We start from the raw sequence: 10,814 nt of genomic DNA, 5'->3' as shown, positions 1-10,814 counted from the left end.
AGGAAATCCTGCTTGAAAGAATTTCCACATTCATAAGAGATTCTGAAGTTGGGAGTGCAATTTCAAATGCTAAATGTGCTAAAGAGCAGGATTGGCAAACCATGGCCCACAGATCATATCCAGTCTGCCATCTGTTTTTGTACAGAATTATTTTTACAATTTTAAATGAATTTTTGAAAAGAATTCAAAAGATTAATATTTCATAACACACAAAAATGACATGGGGACTTCCCTGGTGGTCCAGTGGCTAAGACTCCATGCTCCCAATGCTGGGGGCCCGGGTTCGAACCCTGGTCAGGGAGCTAGATCCTGCAGGCCGCGACTAAAAGATCGCGTGTGCGATTGTGTGGGCCCATGTGCCCCAACTGAAAGATCCTACATGCCGCAACGAAGATCCCGCATGCCGCAACTAAGACCCGGTGCAGCCAAATAAATAATAAAAAAAAAAAAAGGAGAAGAAGAAGAAAGAAAGAAAATTATATGAAATACAAACTTCAGTGTCCACAAATAAGGTTTCATTGGAACACAGACACATTCTTTCATTTATACATTGTTTATGGCTGCTTTGGCGCTACAATGGTAGAGCTGAGTGGCTGGGACAAAAACCACATGGCCTGCAAAGCCCAAGGTGATATTTACGAACCGGCCCTTTAGAGAAAAAGTTTGCCGGCCCCCCAGCTAGAGAGGAAAATACAACGGCCACACAGACAAGGACTATTCGTGTCACAAGACTGGCCATTCTCCGTGAGAAAAGATTTCAAGTCATAGATTGATGGCTACAAGGTACCTCTGATTATATGATGGAAATCAAATGCGAACGACCTCAACTTCCAGTCATGGAGTAGCATGAACCACATTTTACCCTCCTACCTTAGACAATCAGAAAACTAGAGTAAATATGTGAAACAACTGTTTTCAAACATTATACACCAGGCAGCACAGGACTACAATCCCTGATGGAAGAAAAACAAATAAACTAAACCTTAAGACTGTCCTGGCTCTCTGCCTAGAGACACATTCCAGATTGCAGAGGGGATAGGGGATTCCAAGCAGGTCACAAATGTTTCCCTGAGCTGAAGACAGACACTGGAGATCAGGGAGTGTGAAGCAGCTGAAAGCTGCAGGACAAAGTACTGTAGGGGAGAGAGCCAAACAGAGAAAGAGCTCCAAAAATATGCAGAGGGTCAACGAGTCTTTGCTAAATATTAACATATGCATGTATAGGGTGAAACTCCAGGAGGCTAGGGAAAGAATGACCTAGGAGCTGCGAATAGAATGGTTCCCCAGAGCTCATATTGGGACTGGGAATTGTCTGAGTTCCCATGAGCCAAACTGGAGTCCTCAATGATTACACAGGGCATTCAGTAGAGACCCCAAAAAGGCCACACCTTAGTAGTGGAGCTAAACTGTCCTGGGAAAAAAGCTACTTGAGTCTGCATGAAGCTTAAAAACAAGCCTTGAAAGGACCAAACTGAACTACAAATAAATTAACTGGCTACCAGAACAAAGCTCAAGAATCTTTAGATGAAGGCAACAAAATCTAGGCACCCAACAACATAAAATACACAATGTCCAGCATCTAATATCAATAAAAACTTACTAGACATGTGAAGGAGCAGGAAAATGAGACCATAACTAGAGAAAAATCAGTCAATAGAAATAGATCCTAAACTTACAGAGATGATCAGCGGACAAGGATGTTAAACAGCTACTGTAACCACGTTCAAATATTCAGAGCAGCCTTTCTCTACTGGGGTTCTGCGAGAGAATTAAGCAGTACAAAAAGTTACTCGAGGGATTATTTTCTCAATTCTCCCAAGGATGGTACACAGCTAGAACCATTCCAGATGCACGGAAGTTAATTCACTACATACAACAGATAAGGCATTAGACCCAGTTCTCTGGCAACTCAATTGAAAGGGGCTGGATAAGAGAAATACATGAACATAATGAGGAAAGAAACAGAAGATACATTTTTTAAAAAACAGGACTTTTACAGGAGGAAAAAACGTCAGGTCTGAAATGAAAAATTCACTGGATGGGATTAACAGCAGATTGAATAACTGCAGAAGAAAACATTAGGGAACTTGAAGATGTAGGAGTAAAAATTATCCAAAGTAAAGCACAGAGAGAAAAAAAGAAGTAAACTGAGATAACAAAATTTAACTTTTAGGCTGCTTTGTTATAAATCATCTACTCAGAATAAAACAAAAGGTTTCCCACTAAATATGAATGTTGTATAGACTATCTCTTTTTATCTGAAGTTACCAACGATAAATAAAAAAAACTTCCCCAACTGAAAGTACTAACAAGGATACAAGATAATGCTATAGCACCAAAAGCCACGGGATAAATGTGGTATCCTCCTGGGCAGTAATTTTAATTAGCATTCAAATAAATTTGTGTGCTTTGCTTCAGCTGTTTTAGGCATCATCCTCGGAGAGAGTATATGTGTACTGTATTCACCCTCCTCTCCCCTCTACAGTGAGGAATCTCTGTCAGGAGCAGTTCATAGAAAAAGTTAAAGAAACAATGACTTAAGAAAATATTCAGGAAATCACTAAAAACACCAAGCCATTTCACTTCAAGTTCACCTACTAAATAACCAGTATTGATCTTAGATTCAAATCCTCAGGAAAAGGCACAGAGCTATGAAAATAAGTTTCCTCCAACACTCATTCCTTCAATAAACCACCAAAATAACAAGTCATCAAGCATCATCTTGTGATAACAGATCAATTTTAATTCTAGCACCTGAAGCTATACAAGGGTATGCTTTATAAACTTCATGGAACTGTTGTACACATTCAATAAAGTGACAACTGTGCAATACCACTTAGTATCTCAAAATCAGGAACATACTTTTGAATTGTTTAAACACAATCCACAGAATTAAAAACAAAATCAGAAGTCACCCACAGTTATACTAATTGTCAATTAAAAGTTTTACCACTTACTACTTGATATAGCAGTCAATATCTAGTAGGGGATATCGGAAGTGATTTCAGATTCTCATCCTGTTGTACTCTATTGGGAAGGTTTCTTGAGTAGCTATGTGACTGGCCAAAGGTGGGTACAACCAGGACCAGAACAGCATGTAAGGTTCTACCACAGTTTCTGTAGTTTTCACTTTTTTTCCTTTGTCAGCTAAAAGTGAACAGTGAGAATTAAATACTTATCTTTACATATACACAAGGTATGCTGTGAAAGCATATTTGCTTACAAACATATAAAAATACTTGTTAACTAGTTTGATAAGAAAATAATGTATAAAAGTATATAGCAAAACATTAATCATCTCTGACCCTGGAAAGATCAATTCCATATTTTATATTACAAACAAAAACAGTTTTAGTTTTTTTGAATCCCTTATCCAGAAATACTTGAAAAGGAAGACAGACAGAAATTATTTATTTTTACTCTCAACATGGCTGTGAAAAGAGTTAAATTAAAAAACCAAGAACACTAAAATGCCTAAGTCCAAAATGAGTCCAAATATTTGGCCACATAGAATATTATCTTTAGGAATAATAGTAAAGGCTTTACACGCAGTTTTTAACCTATAAATACAGTAGGCATTTTGGTATTTTGGCCACTGGAAAACAAAAGGCTATAGCATCAGTAAAGGTCTGAGATGTCTCACTTTTGTGGATTCAATTCAGTGTATTTAAGGTTAACTAAAGTTGACATCAAAATTTTTAGAGATAGGCAAAAATTCACATTTTAAAAAAACTCCCTATGTTTCTATTTAGAGTAACAGTAGGCAATATGATTCCAGAAGTTAAAAGTTATTTCACAACCTATGACTTCAGCTTGGCAAACAGCTTAGGTTCCAAAACTGATCCATCCCTATTAAAAGTAAGCCCTTAAAAAAAGAATGTGTCTGTGTATATAGATATCCATTTTAAAGGAATCAGATAATCTTTGAAGCAGCCTTAGTGTTTCCTTTAAATCTGTCTTGACTGACCATTGGATTAGCTTCATGGAAAGGATTAGCCAGCTTCTTGGTCTAAGGCTACCACGGTGATCATTTATCTAAGGCTAGAAAGGTACCAACGTGATGTAAACCGTAAGGAGAGAAGAGAAGATGAGGGCTTTTCCTGGCAGTTGGTAGCTAAAATTCAAGGGATTCTTAGAAAATGACACAGTGGCAGCCTTTCTTGTCTTTTTCTTTCCGTGTTGGTTCTGGTGAAGGAGGACATTCCTGCTCCTGAAATTTCCTGTAAGATAGAAAAACCTATAGATAATTGACTTTTTGGTAATACATTATTATAAATGCAGGTTATTGTTGGATGAGTCTGGTTTATGTGCATATGCTTTTCAATGTTAAATTTCAACTAGGGAATCAAAGCAAATCTTTGGGGGCAGGGAGGTACAAATGCTTCAACATGAGCATAAGCAAAGCTGTCTGAGTTTCATTTACGGGTGAGTATTCAATTAGGTGAGATGCTGAACTCAACAACCTCTGAGTTCCCTTCCCAGTTTGAAATTCCATGACTCTAAGGTATCCTTAGGAATGAACATCCATCACTAGAGTACCTGCCCTTATGAGGTATGCCATTCCTATCCTGGTTTTGCCACTTCATAACTACAAGTCTGTATTAAACAAGTTAGTTGATCTCTCTGAGGGGTGTGTTTTTAAGGAGGGATAATAAAACCCTACCTTTCACAGTTGCTATGAGGATTAAAGAAGATTTTGTTATGTTCAAATGTCTAACAGTTTCTGGCACAAAAAAAGTCTCATGTACCCCCTCCTCACTCCTAACTGACTGATGGATGTGGATCAATTCTGAGGATCAAAACCAGGGATTAAATATTTCAAAAAAGCAATAAAAATTATTTTTAAAAAGCACTGGTGGGACTTCCTGGTGGTGCAGTGGTTAAGAATCCGCCTGCCAATGCAGGGGACACAGGTTCAATCCCTGGTCTGGAAAGATCCCACATGCCACGCAGCAACTAAGCCCGTGCGCCACAACGACTGAACCTGTGCTCTAGAGCCCACATGCCACAACTACCAAGCCCACGCGCCACAACTTCTAAAGCCCACGCACTCTAGGGCCCGCATGCCGCAACTACTAAAGCCCGTGTGCCTAGAGCCCGTGCTCTGCAACAAGAGAAGCCACCTCAATGAGAAGCCCACGCACCGCAACGAAGGGTAGCTCCCGCTCGCCGCAACTAGAGAAAGCCTGTGTGCAGCAACGAAGACCCAACATGGCCAAAAAAAAAAAAAAAAAGGAATTGGTTTGGGGGGGGTGGGAGCGGGTAAAATACACATAAAATTTACCATCTCAACCATTTTTAAGTGTACAGTTCAGTGCTTTACATATATTTACAATGTTGTGCACTACTATCCACCTCCCAAATCTTTTCATCTTGCAAAACTGAGACTCTGTATTCATTAAAAAATAACTGAATTTGGATTTTTAACAAAGTACTAAAAAATAAAAAGCAATCTTCTTTTCCACCCCACAAAAAGAATGCCCTAGTAACGGGCTAAGAAAAAGTACAAGTAGAAGCCCAGAGCTCAAAATGTCAATTCACCTTAGACGTACAACTAACAGGAACTAACTCCATATACCTGTCAAACTAACTAGCAGGGAAACCAGCAGATCTAAGAACAGAGGATGAAGCAGAGGCCAAGCCACCAAGACCCAAAATAATCTCACAAAACCCCACCTGCTAAAGCAACTCACTCTTTCTCACACACACCAACTCCAGCCAACCTCACTCACCACCTCCAGCTTCCTGGAACCCATTAACACTTTCTGAACCACAGAGGCCTCCTAAGCCAGCGAACAGAAAACCTCTATGAAGTCTGGATATCACACTTCATACCCTGTGGGACTGCTGAATCCCTGCTGCCTGGCTTCCTCATGGCCTGGAAGGAGTGGGCAAGAAGCAAAGCTAAGAGCACAGGCTCCGGAATCAGAGACCTGGATTTAAGTCCCAGCTCTGCCATTTAATATGTTCAAATTATTTCACCTCTCTGTACCCGTTTTCTCATGGGAGAGTAGGGGCATCACTGGGTTGTGGTGGGGATTAAATGTAGTAATACACGTGAAGCACTTAGCACAGGATCTGGCAGAGGCTACCACTCAAGTGTTAGCTGCTGTCGTCACTATCTTCACACCACCGCCACCTTTGGAAGGTGCACCAATTCTTTTCAAAATCTGTGTGTTCTCTACTTCAATATAATAAAATTAGGCTTTTTATGTAGGAAAAAACCAGAATTATGTACGTAATTAAAAATTGTAACATACCACGTCAAAAATGATTCCCAGAAAAGCATCACTCCTACATACAGTTTCCTCTTTCTTACAAAAAACATTTAATGGTAATTTTTTTTCTTAGTTAATTTTTTTTAAAAGCATAATGTGACTACCCATCAAGTTCAATAAATTAAAACAAACTTCTGGGATGTGTTTTGCTTACCTTATAACCCGGACAAGTTCATGGAAAGCTTGATCTACATTCATCCTAATCTTTGCTGACGCCTCCATGTATGTTACCTTAAGTTGTCGTGCTAACTGCTGTCCTTCTTCCTGCGTTACCTGAAATTTCAAGAGTTGTGTTTGAGGCACAGTATTAACAATTAGATCTGCTCCATCTACTGCTCGGCCACACACTGTACTGTTAATCCAGCCAGAGACCAAGCTGGTTTGTCTTAAGACGAACCAAGACACTTAATAGCTTAACTCATAGTGCTGAAGCCCACCTCTGCAGAAAAACTCAGAACATGACAGAAGCAAGATGTCAGCCTAGTGATTACTCAAAAAGTATTAAATACAACAGTGATAAATTCTGGGAAGTACAAGGTGCTATGAGAGTGTATAACCCTGCTGAGCAGGTCAGGGAAAGCTTCCCTGAGGAAGTGATATTTAGGTAAAGCGTATGGAATTGGGTCAGGGTGAAGAAGTATCCCTGACAAAGGAAACAGCAGGCATGAGGGCACTCCAAGTTCCAGAAACTGAAAGAAGCCCAGAGTGGCTGGAATACAGTAAGCTAAGAGAGAAAATGGCAAGAGATGAGGCTGGAGAGCAGGGCATGCCTCAAGAAGCCATGGGGTCTTCTTCACGTCTGCATTCCCCAGTACCTGGTACTTGGAAGACTCTCAATAAATACGTGGGAAAAAAATAATGAACAGGACCACAAGCCCTCACAATGCCTTCCTTACATGAAGAAATGAAGGAAGGTAGGCAGGGAAGGGTAGCATTGCTGATGACATATAAATGGTAGGCCAGAATAAGAAAAGGCTAATTGAATATTAGCCCTATATAGTCAATGCGCTATATATATTTTAAATGTAGAGGGTTGGAATAGTGATAATTACCTACAACTATTAAACTATATTACATTTATATTTATATAGTGGGGCTGAAAATTCGTATTTCTGAAAAAGTGACTTTCACTGCTGTCATTACCACAAAAGTAAACACTTATAGAAGGTGAGAAAATTACAGATGGGCAAAAAGGAAAAAAAAGAAAATTTAGGAACTTATCATCCATACAGAACCACATTCTTCTCATCTTCTTTCAATGATATACATTTTTCTCTGCAAAACAGAATCATAATTTTTGTATCTTTATCTTAGAACCTGGAACTATGCTAAACTCACTTATCTAGGTGAGTTTGTTTTGCTTTGTTTTTGTAAATGCCATAGGCTTTTCTACATAAGCAATCATGCCATTTGCTAATAAAGACAGTTTTGTTGCTTCCTTTCTGATGTGGATATTTTTTCATTCATTTTCTGGCCTTACCTCACTGCCTGGAAGCTCCAAGACAGCAGTGGTGAGGGGGTACTTTTGACTTGTTTCTGATCTTAGGGAGAAAGCATTTGGTCTTTCACCATTAAGTAAGCTGTTGGTTGTAGGGTTTTATTACAGATGCCCTTTATCAGGTTAATAAAGTTCCTCACTATTCCATTTATAAAGAGTTTTTATCAGGAACCGATGCTGCATTTTGTCAAATTTTTTTCTTCTGCATCGGTTGAGATCATATGATCTTTCCTTTTCAGTCTGTTAATATGATAAATTATACTGATTCACTTTCGCCTGTTAAATCAACATGGCATTCCTGGAATTAACTCCACTTGAGTGATAATGCATTGTTCTTTTCATATATTGAATTCTATTTACTAAAATTTTAATTAAAAAATTTTACATCTATGTTTCTGAGAAATATTGAACTGTAGTTTTCTTATATCTTTGTCTGATTTGGTATCAGGGTAATACTGGCTTCATATAATGAGTTGGAAAGAATTCTCTCCTCTTCAATCTTCTGGAATAGTTGCAGCAAAATCAGTTTGGTAAAACTGGTCCAGTGAATCCATCTGGGCCTGGAGTTTTGAGGAAAGGTTTTTACAATAAATTGGATTTATCTTATACATATAGTACTACTCAGCTTATCTATTTTTTTCTTGAGTTTGTGCCTTTCAAGGAATAGGTGTATTTCATCTAACCTGCTGAATTTATTGGTATAAAGTTGTTTATAGTATTTCCTTATTATCTTTTAAATATCTATTAAGATTTGAGGGCTTCCCTGGTGGCGCAGTGGTTGAGAATCTGCCTGCCAATGCAGGGGACATGGGTTCGAGCCCTGGTCTGGGAGGGTCCCACATGCCGCGGAGCAACTAAGCCCGTGAGCCACAACTACTGAGCCTGCGCGTCTGCAGCCTGTGCTCGGGAACAAGAGAGGCCGCGATAGTGAAGAGGCCCACGCACCACGATGAAGAGTGGCCCCCGCTTGCCGCAACTAGAGGAAGCCCTCACACAGAAACGAAGACCCAACACAGCCAAAAATAAATACAAAAATAAATAAATAAATAAAAGAGCCTTCCCTAAATTTATTAACAAAAGAAAAAAAAAGATTTGAAAGGATGGTTATCTCTCCCATTACTGAATTTGTCTTTTTTTTTTTTTTTACCTGATCATTCTGGCTAGATTTGTAACTTTGATCTTCTAAAAACCAGTTTTTGGTTTTTATTTACTTTTCTATGTTTTTTCTATTTTCAATTTCATTGGTTTCCATTCTTATCTTTATTATTTTACTTCTTCTGATTACTATGGTTTTAATTTGCTCTTTCTTTTTCTTATAGTTCTTAAGGTAGAAGCTAGTCACTGAATTGAAACCTTTTTTCTTTCCTAATACAAATATTTAATGCTATAAATTTCTCTATAGGTACTTCTTTAATAGCATCCCACAAATTTTGATATGTTGTTTTAGTTATCATTCAGCTCATAATACTTTGTAATGTCCTGTTTTTTCTTTGTACCGAGGGTAAATTAAAAGTATCTTAATTTCCTCATATTTGGAGATCTCCTAGATATCTTTGTTATTTCCAATTTAATCCCACTGTGGTCAAAGAACATACACCATCTGACTAGAATCCCTTTAACTGTATTGAGACTTGTTCTATGACCCATTCTCATTTCAAAAGATGTGTATTCTGCTGTTGTTCAGTGGAGTGTTTACTAAACGTCAGTTAGGATAAGTTGCCCAACAGTGTTGTTCAAACCATCTATATCCTTACTGATTTTCTTTCCACTTGCTCCATTACTGAAAGAGGTGCTGAAACTTCTGACTATAACTGTTCTTCCCATTTTTGCTTTAAGAATTTTGAAGCTGTTATTCATTACATGAATGTTTAGGATTGTTAAGTCCTCTTGATGAATTAATCTCTTTATCATTATGAAATGATCCTCTTTATTCCTAGTAATAATATTTGCTCCGAAATCTACTTAGTCTGATATTTATATTGCCACTTCAACTTTTTTTTCATTAGTATTAGCATGGTATACCTTACCTCATCCTTTGTACTTTTCACCTATTTGTGTCTTTACGTTGAAAGTAGATTTCTTGCAGGGTCTTGCTTTTTATCCAGTCTGACAATGTCTGCCTTTTAATTGAGGTGTTCACACTATTTATGTTTAATGTGATTACTGATATAGTTGGGTCATCTTGAAATTTGTTTCCTAACCATCCCATTTATTCTTTGTTCTACTTATCAAAAGTTGCCTTCTTTTCGGTTAACTGTATTGTTTTTATGATTCCATTTGATCTTCTTTGTTGGCTAATAAACTATGTACCTATTATGTGATTTTTATAATTGCTTTAGAGTTTATAATATACATGTTTCACTCATCACTGTCTAATTCAAATGATATTATGTCAATCCATGTATAGTTTAAGAACCTTATAACAATAGTATGTTTCTCCCTCCTGCTCTTTTTATTATTATACCTATTACTTTAGAATATATTGTTATTATTTTTGCTTTAAACATCCAATTATGTTTTCAGGAGATTTAAATAACAATAAAAGTCATTTATATTTACCCACATAAATGGGTAAAGGTGTTCTTCATTTCTTTGTATAGATCCAGATTTCCATTCGGTATGGTTTTCCTTGTTTTTTGCATTTCTTTTAATGTAGGTCTGCCGGTAATAAATTCTTTCACTTTTTGTTTATCTGGGAGAAGTCTTGACTTCACCTTTGTTTTTGAAGTAAATTTTCAGATGAATTTTTTCTCTCAGTACCTGGAAAGATGCTGTACCACCATCTTCTTTGCATTGTCTCCTGTGAGAAACAGTGTGACTGCTGTCATCCTTATCTTTGATCCCCTGTATGCGATGTTTCTCCCCCCTCTGGTTACTTTTCAATTTTTTCTCTTTATCACTGCTTTTAAGCAATTTCATTATAATGTGCCTTGTAGTTTACTTCATATTTCTCGTGCTCAGGGTTTGTTGAGCTTTGTAAGTTTTCATCAAATTTAGAAAATTTTCAGCCATTACTTCTGCTGTTAATCCCATCCAGT

At 37.7% G+C, this 10,814-nt stretch overlaps 1 protein-coding gene across 2 annotated transcripts in view; it reads right to left on the bottom strand.

The window, feature by feature from the left end:
- Window positions 1-2,722: 2,722 nt before the first annotated feature.
- Window positions 2,723-10,814, bottom strand: part of RRAS2 (RAS related 2) — a 71,482-nt gene continuing 63,390 nt past the window's right edge. Inside the window, exons 5-6 of one of the 2 annotated variants that reach the window (XM_082341662.1) lie at window positions 6,433-6,551; window positions 2,723-4,237 (exon numbers count right to left, since the gene is read on the bottom strand). In XM_082341662.1, the coding sequence (XP_082197788.1) occupies window positions 4,042-4,237; window positions 6,433-6,551 (315 nt within the window). In that variant the 3' untranslated portion in view covers window positions 2,723-4,041. The remainder of the gene's footprint in view (window positions 4,238-6,432; window positions 6,552-10,814) is intronic. The other variant, XM_082341663.1, reaches the window with a different exon arrangement.

Source organism: Balaenoptera borealis (genome assembly GCF_965194805.1).
Source record: "Balaenoptera borealis genome assembly, chromosome: 11".
NCBI lineage: Eukaryota > Metazoa > Chordata > Mammalia > Artiodactyla > Balaenopteridae > Balaenoptera > Balaenoptera borealis.
The sequence above is the reverse complement of the archived record's forward strand: the minus strand, read 5'-3'. Positions and strand labels throughout refer to the sequence as shown.